The sequence below is a fragment of the Nicotiana tabacum genome, chromosome 16 (genome assembly GCF_000715075.1).
Source record: "Nicotiana tabacum cultivar K326 chromosome 16, ASM71507v2, whole genome shotgun sequence".
In the NCBI taxonomy this organism is placed as follows: Eukaryota; Viridiplantae; Streptophyta; class Magnoliopsida; order Solanales; family Solanaceae; genus Nicotiana; species Nicotiana tabacum.
In genome coordinates, this window is record NC_134095.1 from 168869123 (window position 1) to 168884006 (window position 14884).

General features: G+C 38.6%; 1 protein-coding gene across 3 annotated transcripts in view; it reads left to right on the forward strand.

The window, feature by feature from the left end:
• The window catches only part of LOC107781095 (ABC transporter A family member 1), a 47429-nt gene extending 37337 nt beyond the window's left edge, over nt 1–10092 (forward strand). For 2 of the 3 annotated variants that reach the window (XM_075233619.1, XM_075233621.1), the window contains exons 32-39: nt 252–331; nt 421–528; nt 5400–5550; nt 6230–6366; nt 6466–6919; nt 7703–7836; nt 9505–9563; nt 9652–10092. In XM_075233619.1, coding sequence (XP_075089720.1) covers nt 252–331; nt 421–528; nt 5400–5550; nt 6230–6366; nt 6466–6919; nt 7703–7836; nt 9505–9563; nt 9652–9733 — 1205 coding nt within the window. In that variant the 3' untranslated portion in view covers nt 9734–10092. The remainder of the gene's footprint in view (nt 1–251; nt 332–420; nt 529–5399; nt 5551–6229; nt 6367–6465; nt 6920–7702; nt 7837–9504; nt 9564–9651) is intronic. The other variant, XM_075233620.1, reaches the window with a different exon arrangement.
• The last annotated feature ends 4792 nt before the right edge of the window (nt 10093–14884 follow it).

Consider the following 14884-nt stretch of genomic DNA (forward strand, 5'->3'; position numbering starts at 1 on the left):
CTGTCTCTTTTGGTAATTGGTTTGTTTAAATTTCTTAAAGTTCCTAGAGTACTTTAATTATGCTCTTCTTTAAACATTTCAAAACATGAAGGATTTCGTTCTAACAAGTTATATGTGTGCTTTAAACTACTTATTTTGTTCCTACCTGCAAACATTGTGCTTACGTCCTATTGTGCTGCTACTTTTCTTAATTTCTTTTGAAAAATAAACCAACGTTGAGTCAAATATTCTCTTATAATTTACTAATGCAGGAGAAGAAAACCCTAGTGATGGAACGGCATTCATTTTTGGTAAAGATATACGTTCAGATCCCAAGGTTGCTCGTAGACATGTATGGATAGTTCTTCCTGTATAATGAACCCAGTTCCCTTTTGCTATCAATGAATTTACTTACATGCCGTCTGTGTCTTCTCAATGCAGATTGGATATTGTCCTCAGTTTGATGCTTTACTAGAATTTCTGACCGTCCAAGAGCATCTTGAGCTCTATGCAAGAATTAAAGGAGTACCAGAGTATGAATTGGAAGATGTACGTATCTCTTGATTTTATATGTCCAAAAGTGTACTCGAATTTGACTCTATCATAGTTCATAGCATATCTTTTACAAGTTCTAGTAGGGTGGTGGCTTTGTACATGTTCTGTTGATGTGATACGTTTTGTACATGTTCTGTTGATGTGATACGTTGTTTGTTGGTAGAATTGCTCAAGTCTTGTAGATGCTAAAGATTGTTATGTCTCCAGACAACATGACTAAATTAGTAGTTTAATTTGTTTCTTTTTCTTTATACATCAAGGAATACAGATTGACGGAGACGAACACTAGAGAAGTGAACTAGATTCAACCTGTGCTTTTGCATAAGTTTCTCTAACAAGAATGAGCTTATTTCTTATTTTTTTTGAGAAAGGTAACATATTATTTAATCGTAGCACAAAGGCTGTGCTAAGGCCACAGATACATATATCAAAACGAGTAAAACCACGGCTATCTTCTAACTCCTACTACGGTGATCCTATGATATCTATCATTGAATCTACATCATGTGCAAAATCTTCCTTGCACCAAAAGTGAAACAAAAATAAGCCGTTCATCTTGATCTTCTGTAAGGAGTTGTTGTGTCCTTCAAAACATCTACTGTTTCTTTCCATCCAAATTGTCCACCATATACAACCCGGGATAGTCTTCCACCACTTTTTTTGTTTGATCAGGTCTCCTGAGAAATTCCAGCAAGCAAGCAGCTCCCCTGAACTCCTGGGCATGGCCCATGACAGCCCTTTCATGTTCAAAAATAGTTGCCATAAAGCTGTAGCCAAGTTACAGTGTATAAATAAATGGCTACTACTTTCGGCCTCATTTCCACACATATAACACCTTGAACACAATGACATGCCTTTCTCATTAGATTGTCTTGTGTTAGACAAGCATCCCTGGCTGCTAACCATACAAAGCATGCTACTTTAGATGGTATTTTGTCTTGCCATATTGTTTTCCAACTCCATAATTGGGTTTGCTGACCTTGATTGTTGAGCATTTTGTATGCTGAGTTTATTGTAAAAGAGCCACTCCTATGCCTTGTCCATTTCAACATATCCTCCTCCACTGTAGTCCCCTTGAACTGATCTAGAACATTCAGAAATTCAGTGAATCTAGGTAATTCTCAGTCATTTAGCTCTCTTCTAAAGTTGAAAATCCATCCGTGTTGATCCCAGCTGTCTTCCACCGTGGCTGCATTATTCAAACTCAAAACTTTCATGTCACTGAAAAGGTCTTTCAGAGGTCCATGTCCTAGCTAGTTATCATTCCAAAAGGATGTTTTCCTCCCATTCCCTACTACAATAAAAACATTCCCCACAAAAAGCGGCCAAATAGCCCTGATGGACGTCCATACACTAACCCCATATGTTGTTGTCACTGCTCTAGGTATCCATTGTCCCTCTAATCCATATTTTTCAGTGATGACCTGTCGCCATAGAGTTTGATCTTCCCTGCCATGCCTCCAAAGCCATTTCATGAGTAGGCTTTTATTATGTAGTCTCAAGTTTCTTATGCCTAAGCCCCCAGATTTCTTGCTTTGCGTCAAAACATTCTAGTTTACCAAATGGTAACCTCCCTTCTCTTTATTTCCTTGCCAGATGAAATTCCTTCTCATAACCTTGATCCTTTTCTCTATTTTTGTAGGAATAGGAAAAAGGGACATCATGTATGTGGGAAGTGCATCTAAGACACTGTTAACCAAAGTTACTCTGCCCCCTAGGCATATGTACTGGCTTTTCCACTTGGCCAATCTTTTCTCACATCTTTCTAACACTCCACTCCAAATATCTAACGACTTGTTTTTAGAACCCAGTGGCATACCTAAGTAGGTTGTTGGAAGAGTTCCAACTGTGCGTCCAAGAACACCTGCCAGCCTTTGTATATTAATTACCTCATTTACTGGAAAAATAAGGCTTTTCCTCCAATTGACATGTAGACCAGAGACTGCCTCAAAAATTGTTAGAATTAACCTGAGATGTCTTAGCTCATCTACTTTTGCATCACAAAATACCAAAGTATCGTCTGCATATAGTAGATGAGTTACCTGCATTCCACCTACAGTACTTACCACCTTAAAACCAGTCATCCACCTATTGTTATTTGCTACCTTTATCATGTTATTTAGATCTTCCATTGCTATTAGGAACAAAAAAGGGGAGAGAGGGTCACCCTGTCTCAAACCTCTATGTGAAGGGAAGAAACCTTTGGGGAACCATTGATGAGAACATAGAACTTGACTGAGCTTATGCAGAAGAACATCCATCTAATCCATTTTCTTCCAAAACCCATAGATTTCAGCATTTTAAGAAGAAAAACCCAGCTCACATGATCATATGCTTTCTCAATATCAAGTTTGCAAAGAATTCCAGGAGTCTTCATCTTTAGCCTTGAATCAACACATTCGTTAGCCACTAGTGCTGCATCCATTATCTGTCTCCCCTTTATGAAAGCCATCTGATGCCTATCTACTAGCTTGGAGATCACAGTTTTCAATCTCTCGGTCAAAACCTTAGAAATAATTTTGTACATAGACCCAATTAAGCTAATAGGCCTAAAATCTTTTAACTCTCGAGCTCCGGTCTTCTTTGGTATAAGGGCTATATATGATGCATTAAAGCTCTTCTCAAAAAACTCCTGTGTATGAAAATTCCTCAAGGTTTGCATAACATCTTCCTTTACAATATCCCAGCAAGAAAGAAAAAAACCCATAGTATATCCGTCTGGCCCAGGTGCCTTGTCTGAAGCACATAATTTAACTCCTGCACAAACTTCATCCTCTTCAAATGATCTTTGTAACCACTGCTTCTCACTCTGAGTTATACAAGGACAATCAGCCAAAACAAACTCTGGTCTCCATTCCTCTGTTTCAGTGTAAAGCTTTTGGTAGAAGGATATAATTTTCCCTTTTATAGTCTCTGGATTCTCCACTGTCACACCATTAACTTTCAGCTTATCAATTGTGTTATTTCTCCTGTGTGCATTTTTCATTCTCTGAATTTTTTTGTGTTCCAATCCCCTTGCTTGAGCCAAAGAATTCTAGATCTTTGTCTCCAAGCTATCTCCTCATTTTTTGCTATATCTTCCAGCTCCATGAACACGCTGGCCTTCTGCAAAAGCTCATCTTCATATAGGTTTCTAGTTTTCTGTATAACATCCATTTCTGCCATGGAACTTAGAAGTTGAGTTTTTCTTACTTCAAAGTTAGCATGATTTGTACCATTCCACTCTTTTAGCTTTCCTTTCAGCATCCTCAATTTGCAGGCCAAAATATAATCAGGTCTACCCTGTACCTCAAAAGAAAGCCACCACGTTTTCACCATGTCACTAAAACCTGCCACCCCGAGCCACCAATTCTCGAACTTGAAATAAGACTTATGATTTTCCCATTCTCCACATTCTAACAGTAGGGGAGCATGATCAGAAGAAACTCTGGGTAACAACGTTTGGGAAATATTATTGAATTCATCATTCCATTCCATAGAGAATAGATGGTTTATTTGCATGTTTCATCAGGTGAAACTCGAGCAACTTATTGGAAATTTTGATTGAAATGAAAGGGTCTGAAGTTCCATGTGTTGGTAGTAATGGAATGCTTTCATTATCTAAAATAAACTAATAAAGAACCTCTCCCACCAAGAGATCAGTCCAATACATGAAATTATGATTTGGATGCCAATCTACTTATTCGAAAAAAATGATATGGATGTCAATATATTTTTTTTATCAGAAAAGAAAATTGTGAATATTGGTGTAACATTATTTTCCTGATAATTTCTTGATTCGTGGATTTTGGTTCAAGTGAAGTCTCTTCATGTTTGATCTTCCTCCTGTCTGAGATTCTTAAGCTAATTAGTATGAGATTGAGAGATATTCCAACTTACCTCTATCATAAAGGCAGCTCGGTACCTAGTACACTTGTTCAGAATCCTTTCTCTAATTACTTTTTGAATATGCCAAGCCTCTGCTGCTGTGCCTATAAGGACGAGTTTCTCTCCTGGTTCATGTCCACTTATAGTGCCTACAGATGATGATATTTAAAGTTTAGGGTGTGATTTTTACGGAGTAAAATGTTTTCCGGGGAAAATTTGTTTCTTTGGAAAAACAATTGTTCATATAATTTTCCATTGTTTTTTTTGTTGGAAATTAAAGTTGGCCACTTGTACTAACAGCAGATTGCGGTGGATGTAGCATGGAGGTGGTGTTTTGTGTAGTTTTGAATATTAAAGGTTGACAATATTGTTCCTTCTACAAAAAAGGTTGACAATCATATTAAAATGTTGGTTGAAACAAAAGACATTGAGATAGAACTAGAATAGTTTAAGAGGAATTGACTTATACCTCAATGACATAAGTCATTTTTCACGTAGGAAAATATTTCATCCAGGATTACATTTTCCAGGAAACCATTTTACATCATGCTGCACTCTTAGTCATATTCTCTGATTTATTATGTTATTTGCAAGTCTGCTTTTCCAGATGTTCTTTAAGACATGTTCTTAATGGAGAAATTTGATGTTACTTTGTGGAATCATCTAATGGTATGCCAATGAGAGGTCGTTCTGACACCATTTTATTGCCTTTGGAGAAAGTTCTTGTCTCACAGGGAGAAGGAAAAACCTGTATAAAATGGGAATGACAGCAAAATAATCATCTAAACTTTAATGACTGCAAACAAATCAATTTTTTTTTTTGTAATGCCATGAAATTAGAGCTTGAATGAGAATGACAATCTTCTTATTTGACCAAAAAAAAGAGTGACAATCTTCTTATTTGACCAAAAAAAAGAGTGAAAATTTGCTCGAGTGTCTTTGTTGAAGTGGTCTTTGTTGACCATCAAATGGTTTTTGATACTAGTACATCTTGACAGGTTGTTATGCAAAAGTTGCTCGAGTTTGACCTGATGAAACATGCAAATAAACCATCCTTTGCCTTAAGCGGAGGAAACAAGCGCAAGTTATCTGTTGCAATTGCAATGATTGGAGATCCGCCTATCGTCATTCTTGATGAGCCATCCACAGGTCGTTAAGTTACCTCTAGTCATTCCGCCAATATCTTTTTATGTTTGATATTTTTATCTAAATTTAAGCAGTTTAAATCGAGAGGTTCAATAAAACCCATTCTAAATAGCAAAAGAAACAATTTCCCAAGGGCATGACCTAGTGGTCAATGAAGTGGGTTGAGAACCATGAGGTCTCAGGTTCAACTCCCGGCGTAGGAAAAAACACCAGGTGATTTCCTCCCATATGTCCAAGCCTTAGTGGACAGGGTTACCCGGTACCTGTGCTAGTGGGAGGTAGCAGGTAACCCGTGGAATTAGTCGAGGTATGTGTAAGCTAGCCCCGACACTATGGTTATCTGATATAAAAAAAGAAGAAGCAATTTCCACCTTTAAGCTGGGAGTTTTAGTGACCACATTCTTGAACATATAATTCCTTTGGAATGGCTTTGAATTCATACCTTTGCAGATGTTAGATCTTAAGTTTAGGCCATAGCTTCTGAAAGTTATTTTGTTTGGAGTCTTATAGGACTCTTTAGAAGCTATTTTAACATATGAGGGGCCTCTAGTTTTTTGAATTCACAGAATCTGCAAACCTGCTCTCTTCCCTATTTAGAATTTCTGTAACATAAATGTTCAAGTGATAGCTTTGTCTAGATACTTCTCTTACAAAATCTTTATCTGTATTGTCATTTTTCCAGGTATGGATCCTATTGCCAAACGTTTCATGTGGGAAGTTATATCTCGTCTCTCAACTAGACGAGGAAAGACAGCTGTAATTTTAACTACTCACAGCATGAATGAGGCGCAAGCTCTGTGCACTAGGATTGGGATAATGGTATCTGAGCAGTGTTCTTACCTTGATTATAAATAATCCCATTTTCCAAAGGCCTAATTCAATGAATTTTTTTACCTCTTATTCTTAATGTATCCCAAGGTTGGAGGCAGGTTGAGGTGTCTTGGTAGTTCTCAGCATTTGAAAACTCGCTTCGGGAATCATCTTGAACTAGAGGTACTTGTGACGCTTATTCCACACTCATTTTCAAACAGAACTATTTATATATCCTTTCTGCATCTTTATCTCCAGGTTAAACCAGTTGAAGTCAGCTGTATGGATCTGGAAAATCTCTGCCTGCTAATTCAAGAGAAACTATTTGATATTCGTCCTCACTCTAGGAGTATATTAAATGATATTGAAGTATGCATTGGAGGTACCAACTCTATAGCCTCAGAAGACGCATCGGCAGCAGAAATAAGCCTATCAAAGGAAACGATCATGGCTGTTGGACAGTGGTTTGGCAATGAAGAAAGGGTGAAAGCACTAGTATCTGCAACTGATGACTCTTGTAAAATTTTTGGTGACCAGTTGTCAGAGCAGTTAGATCGTGATGGTACATCAGCCTATATCCTTAAATTTCCTCCATTGCATGCCTTTTGGATCTTGCTTTTTTTTTTTCCCCTTTATATTTTATTGGTCAAGAAGAAAATAAATATTACCTTAGATTGCCGGTGTCCCAGGGGAATGTTAAGCAATGAAACCATGCTAAAGGAAAAATCTTCAGTTAGTGGTCTCTCAGAGTAGTTCAATAATTGATTTCTCAAATACCCTCTGATAAGGACACCCCTTCTATTAGAGAGGAACTTGCGTATCTTCTTTTTACATTGTAAACATGACTCATTTGAGTATGCATGTAATATTTAAGGTTGTTATTTGTTGAATGTTTGCAGTTTTGTTATATCAATATTCAGTATATGGATAAATTTTCAGTTGGGAAAATAATTCTTTATGATCATCTATATTGGTTGACGCTAGTATGTTAGAAAATGATATAACTACTCTATTTACTAATCAGTAGATTTTTCTCACCTGAAACTGTTTATTATTTGGAAATTAACTATACTCGCATCACAATCTTTTGACTTCCTCACGGTACACAAACTTGTTGAGCTCTTACATTGTTGAAAGGCTAAATATTCTTGTAATAGTTTCTTAATTGTCCCGTCCATTCTATTTCTTGGGTTTTGGAGCTCTACTCTTTTTCACCATCATTTGATTCTCTCTTATGTCGATGAAATCTTCTGCTGCTTTTCTTTGAATGGTCTTCACAGATAAGTGCATCTAATGAGAACTAATCTTTTTTATTTTTTTGCTTGCCTCTCTGGAATCATGCTAGATGGACTCCCGTTGCCGATATTCTGTGAGTGGTGGTTGGCTAAGGAGAAGTTCTCCAAAATCCATTCATTCATTCAGTCTTCATTTCCTGGCGCAGCATTTCAAGGTTGCAATGGATTGAGTGTTAAATACCAGGTAATGTCATGTTGAACATGTTTATTAATAAAATCTTACCTTGTGAAAAAAATGCCATGTTGAACTGGTCGCAGTTCTTTTTTTTGATTTGCACCGGGTGTCCGAGTCTCTTCGAGCCCCGACTAATCCCGGGGTGCACAGGCCCTCGGCAGGGAGTTTCCCGCAAGGACACCACGGTTAATTCAGGTTTTACCCAGTTCGATGGCCCTCAGTGCACCCAGTGGGTTTCGAACTTGAGACCTTGAAAGGGAGCAAACCCCAAGGCTCAAGTCAATTGCCACCAGGCCAACCCCTGAGGGTTCTGGTCGCAGTTCTTTTGCATCCGGAACTCCTCATTGGTTGATATATAAGATGCTCTTTCACCAATAAGAGTCCAGGCTAATTAACTTTACCTATTAGTGAAGCTTAGATAATAAAATCAACTTCATAGAAACATCTACAACAGATTAAACCTCTTTCCCTCTCTGGCACCCCTGGACAGGAAGAATGGGCTAGCATTCTAAATTGCACGTGTGCGCGCGTCCAGTATGTCTTTGCTACTACCAATTGCAAGTAGCAAGATATTTTTGCTAAGCTATACGTGTGGACACGTCCCTATATGTACTAGAGTTGATTGTCGGTTAGTATAACTTTATCGGATAATATTATAACGAATCATGTGAAGTACTAATAAGTATCCCAACTTATTTGAAGGTGTTTGACTGAGCACAGAGTTTACGAAATAAAGTAAGACTTTTGAAACTTGTGGTCTAAAACAAATCATAAAAACTTGTATGGCTAGAAATCATCTCATTAAGAGTAAACTGGGAAATTTAAAGTTGAATTGTTACTAAATATAGAAAGGTGTCATTCTTTTTGGGACTAACTAAAAAGGAAAGCGTTTCACTTAAATTGGGACGGATAGAGTCGTATTTATCTCTCCATATTATCGAGGCTGTACTCTCTGGTGATCATAGAAGACGCTCATTCTCTGGGTGATGCTGTAGGATTAAGTACATCAAAATAGCCCTTTCGTTATGTATAGTCTGCAAGCTTGATTTGACCTATTTAAGAAGATGACATAATTTTGCGGTTCTCTGGTTATAGGATCCTGAAGCTAGTTTTGGTCAGCTTGATCTTTCTAGGTACTGAACAGTAAGTGAATACCATTGCTGATATTGAATTTAAAACAATGCCAGAGGTATCTGGACGTTCCTCTATTTAAAATTTCCAACCCTATGTCTTAAGAGGCGAAATTCTCATTGTTAACCAATGCAAACCCCAACATTCTGGACAGAGGCAGACACTTGTTTCAGCAAACAGACGCATCTGACCGTTCAGGATACCTGTAAATTTTAACTCCTTTGTACCATTCAGAACAATCCAAAACTTCTTGGAACAATCCAAACTTTTTGAGACAATCCACTCCTGATGAGGACCTGGCGATTTAGGCAGACCACACTCCGGTTGAGAATCTACTCTTGTACTGATTTTGCAACATAGGTCCATCCTTTTAGCATTTTAGCCTCATTCAGCTAAAAGCTTGAGCGCTATGCCTCGTTAACATTTCAAACTATCTGAATAAGATTTCAATAGCCAAGGGGCAGAGAGTATTTTCCCGACGTATTACATAACTTTAGCATGTGGACATGATCTTCAATAACTGATGGATTCTTAAAATTGTTTCAGTTGCCTTGTGGAGAAGGTCTTTCACTTGCTGATGTTTTCGGATACATAGAGAGGAACAGGTACACTTTCCTTCATACTAAGTTCTTTTAGGATGTATATTCTTACTTACCTAATGCTCATCAAGTTGCAAAATATTGGAATCGACAGAAACCAACTTGGGATATCAGAGTACAGCGTCAGCCAATCTACACTTGAATCGATATTTAATCATTTAGCAGCAAGCTCCTGAATACTACCACTTCCAACGGCATGATTCCCTCTTGATTTTTTCGGTCTAAAGAGGGTCTGCTTATTCTGAGAGATGCCATTTTTTTCAGTACTGTCCACTAACAAGGACATAAAATTGTAAATGCGCTCCAATAATAGACTGTTCCTGGCCATTCCCTATATGTAACGGCTGTTTCGCTTTGTACAGTAATTATGATCACATTTATCCTTACACATTTTGAATGTAGCATCTCAGATGCATCATGTTAGAGTATTCAAGTGCAGCATCATGAGTTGATACTCTGGGACAAATGGAGAACGCAGATTTTGTGGTTACTTCCCTTGCTTCAGTTGTGGTTTGCTTTGGTTTTTCTTCTGTGACCAGCTAGTGCTATGCTGTGATTTGTATGTGTCACGTTTCCCAAGTATATATCAACTTCATGTTCCTATTAGCAGAGGCGGATCTGGGATTTAAGTTATATAGGTTCAACCTTTAAGGTTCTTAGCATTGAAGCATTGTACGTCTAAAGTTTTGGGTTCATATTTACTCCCTATTTATTGCAATTTTAGTTAAATTTTTACACATAAATTTGTACTTCGCATCAAAAGTAGTGGGTTCAGATGAACTCGGTACTAATATGTTGCATCCGCCTCTGCCTACTAGGTACTACTCGAACACAAATCTCTTGGAAGTGTTGAACTGCCCCTCTGTCGTGCACTCAAGGGTGTGGTTTAGCGATCATTCAGAGTATCCAAATCTAGAAATCTAGACAAAAGTTAGGTTATTTCTTAACATCTGTCAAGAGTAGCTGGTATCTTTCTTGGTGGGAAATATCAATATTCGGTGCAATCAATGGTGTATTCAAATTTAGATAATAGTTGTTAGGTTATTTCTTCACATTTGCCTAAATTACAGTCCGAAAAGTGCTTCTTATCTTTGTTGGTGGATAGTATTAGATATTATTTAATCTTATATTAATAATATTATGCAAAATAAAAATACAACAACAACAATTCAGTAGAATCCCACTAGTGGGGTCTGGGGAAGTTAGAGTGTACGCAGACCTTACCCCTACCCCGGAGGGATAGGGAGGTGGTTTCCGGGAGACCCTAGGCTTAAAGACAATAGATCTGTAACAACAGAAGAAAAATAGTATTAGCATTGTAAAAGACAGCAAATAAATGGAAATGCCAAAATGTGAAAGACAGCAAAAATGCGAAACACAACAAAAACCGCTAACAATCCTAGACAAAACACTATCAGACTAGCAGACACAACAAGGAGAAATGCTCGATTACCTCCTAACCTACAACCGTAATGCTCGACCTTCACACCTTCCTATCAAGGGTCATATCCTCGGAAATTTGAAGCTGCGCCATGTCCTGTCTGATCACCTCGCCCCAATACTTTTTAAGTCGCCCTCTACCTCTTCTCGCACTTGCCAGAGCCAACCGCACACACCTCCTAACCGGAGCATCTAGGCTCCACCTCCGCACGTGCCCGAACCATCTAAGCCTCGCTTCCCGCATCTTGTCATCCAAGGGAGCCACACCCACCCTCTCCCGAATATCCTCATTTCTAATCTTATCCATCCTAGTGTGCCCGCATATCCATCTCAACATTCTTATTTCTGCTACTTTCATCTTCTGAATATGTAAAATCTTGACTGGCCAACACTCAGCCCATACAACATGGCCGGTCTATAAATTAAAAACGGCCAAAAAAGGAGGATTTCTGTACAATACTTGTCAGATGCAGAGGTCAGAATGTACAATGAATTTACATAAAGCCAAAACGTGTTTTTCATTTGTTATAATGTGTAGTGGATAAAATTTGGTCGGAGCATTATAGTGAGACGTGTTTTTCGTCCGTATTAGCTTTGTCAATTTTCTTTCAGAAAAAAAAATATTTTACGACCGATGATTGTGGTGAAATGAATACTGTATTCTTTACTGTTAACTAAAGGTTTCGATTCGAATTGTGAAAATGAAAAAAATTATGAACGGAGTACTTCCCCCTTGTACTCCCCCTTTATGAGTTTTATATGGTGCGGATTTAAATTAGTCAGAACCCTAAAACAAGTATCAGACATTTTTTTTAAAAAAATAATTAGCATTTCGTCGTCCTTTGGTTGGACATTGATGCAACATTACCTATTGATAATCGTTAACTTTATTTCTTCTTAAAATTGGTTGAATTATGAAATAATTCGACATGTGTATTTAGGAAATAGTTAATAGTTTCTTCAAATTGAGTTCTTTTCCGATATATCTATTCAATATAATTAATTTTGAATTTATAACAAATATATAGTGTATTATTTTTTTTGATTTATATACTAGATACATCATGATTTATAACAGAAAATCCATCAACTAAAAGGAGTACGATAAAGTTCCGAGAGAGGTTTTATGGAGATGTTTGGAGGCTAGAGGTGTACCTGTTGTCTACGTTAGGTTGATTAAGGACATGTATGATGGAGTAAAGACCCGAGTGAGGGCGGTGGGGGACTCAGATCATTTTCCGGTCATGATGGGGTTGCATCAGGGGTCGACATTTAGCCCTTTTTTATTTGCTCTGACGATGGACGTGCTGACGCGCCACATCCAAGGGGAGGTGCCGTGGTGCATGCTATTTGCAGATGATATTGTATTGATTGACGAAATGTGAGACAGTGTCAGCGCGCAATTAGGGGTATGGAGGCAGACTCTGGAATCTAAACGTTTCAAGTTGAGCAGGACCAAAACTGAATACTTGGAATATAAGTTCAGTGGCGAGACTCAGGGAGGGGACGGGAGGTAAGGCTGGACTCGTAGGTCATACCTTGGGTCTATTATTCAGGGGGATGTGGAGATTGATGAAGATGTCACACATTGTATTGGAGTGGAATGGATGAAATGGAGACTCGTTTCTGGTGTTTTGTGTGACAAGAAAGTGGAATCGAAACTTAAGGGTAAGTTCTACAGAGTGGTGGTCAGACCAATGATGTTGTATGAGGCTGAGTGTTGGCCAGTCAAGATCGCTCATGTCCAGAAGATGAGGATGTTGAGATGGATGTACGGGCACACCAAGTTAGATAGGATCATAAATGAGGTTATTCGTGATAAGGTGGGTGTGGCCCCTATTGAGGACAAGATGCGGGAAGCGCGGCTTAGGTGGTTTGGTCATGTGAGGAGGAGCACAAACGCCCCAGTGAGGAGGTGTGAGAGATTGACATTGGAGGGCCTACGAAGAGGTAGAGGTAGGCCAAAGAAGAGGTGGGGAGAGGTGATTAGGTAAGACATGGCGCAACTTCAGCTGACCGAGGACATGACCCATGATAGGAAAGTATGAAGGTCGAGGATTAGGATAGTAGAGTAGGTAGTCTAGAGTATTTATAATAGTAGTATTGGCACGTAGTCTCGGTTTCTAGTGGTGTAATGACCCAAAAGGTCATCACTCGTTTTGAAAGTGAATTCTGTGTTCCGAGGCCTTAAAACCTCCTTTTTGTCTCACCTCGATATGTGCGCGCAGTCTGGGCGTGTATATAGAAAGCTATAATGTGAAAATCTGTGGAAAGTGTTAAATTTTGCTTTTAAAAATGAATTTAAGTTGACTTCGGTCAACATTTTGGGTAACGGATCCGGACTCGTGATTTGACGGTCTCGGAGGTCCGTAGGAAAATATCGGACTTGGGTGTATACCCGGAATCGAATTCCGAGGTCCCAAGCCCGAGATATAAATTTTTTAAAGAAAATTGTTTTCTGGAAAATGTATGAGTTTTTGAAAATGAGATATGTTTGAAAGTGATGGTATCGGGGCCGTATTTTAGTTCTGAATCCCGGTACACGTCTAATATAGTATTTAAGTTGAGCATGTAAAGTTTGGTAAGAAACGAATTTGAAATGACGTGAATTGGACCATCGGTTGTTAAAAATGGAACTTAAGAGTTCATGAGATTTTCCTTGATTTTGATGCTAAATTCACTGTTAAAGGTGTTAATCTAGCGATTTGATCGCAGAAGTAAGTCCATATGATGTATTTGAGTTAGTATGCATGTTAGGTTTGGAGCCCCGAGGGCTCGGGTGAGTTTCAGATAGGTTTCCAGATGTTTTTACACTTAGAAAAAGTTGCAGGTTCAGAGAAGTTGCATCTCTCTGAAGCCATGTTTCTTGAGGACCGCGGTGAAACCTTCGTGGCCGCAGTGGCAATTATGCGGTCCGCGGTGGGGCAAGGCCATACCTTTGCGGCCGCGCTCGATTTCTTGCGGTTCGCGGTGGAGTTCCGCGGACGCAGTCCTTTCTATGCGGTCCGCAGAGAGGGTTTGAGAGGAGTATATTTAAACGGACTTTTCAGTTATTTTTCACTTTTCAAAACTCTAAAACATAAGAGGCGATTTTCCAAACATTCTTTCTTCTCCCAAAACACTAATACAAGCGAGTTGGTGGTGAAAATAAAAGGTAAAGCGGTAGTTGAAGCTTGAATTGTGTTCGTGGCATCGAGGTAAGTGTTTGGTCTAACCTTAGCTTGAGGGATTATGAGTTGAGTCTTATTTGCTATGTGTTAATTGTTGAGTACGATGTATAAGCATGGTGACGAGTATCTGTACGTTGGTGTCAAGCATGCCCGTGAGTCTTATACTATGATTAATGTGACTCCGTTTCATATTGCTCATTCTTTATATATTGATTTCTATTGATGAATAAGACTTGTGAAAGTATTATTGGTAATTAAACATTGTAGAGCGTTGGCTCACGTTGAGAATTGAGTTATTGAACATTGTAGAGCATTGGCTCAAGTTGAGAATTGAGTTGTGAAGTAAATGTGGAAAAGAGAAGAGGTTTACGATATTATCTCCCTTGCCGGGATGTTATTGCTTTGATATTATTTCCCTTGCCGGGATATTATTGTTTTTGTTATTATTGTTCCCTTGCCGGGATCTTATTTAAATATCATTGATTCCCTTGCCCAAATTGTTTGTGATTGTTACTTGGGTGAGGAAGAATGTAAAGCACGAAGGGTGATACCGTGCATGATATTTGTGAGAGAGTGTAAAGCACGAAGGGTGATGCCGTGCATGATTTTTAGAGTGTTAATACACGAAGGGTGATGCCGTGCCAATATTGTGAGGTAAAAGTACGAAGGGTGATGCTGTGCCGCACTATGTACAATTCCGTACCGATTAAATTGATT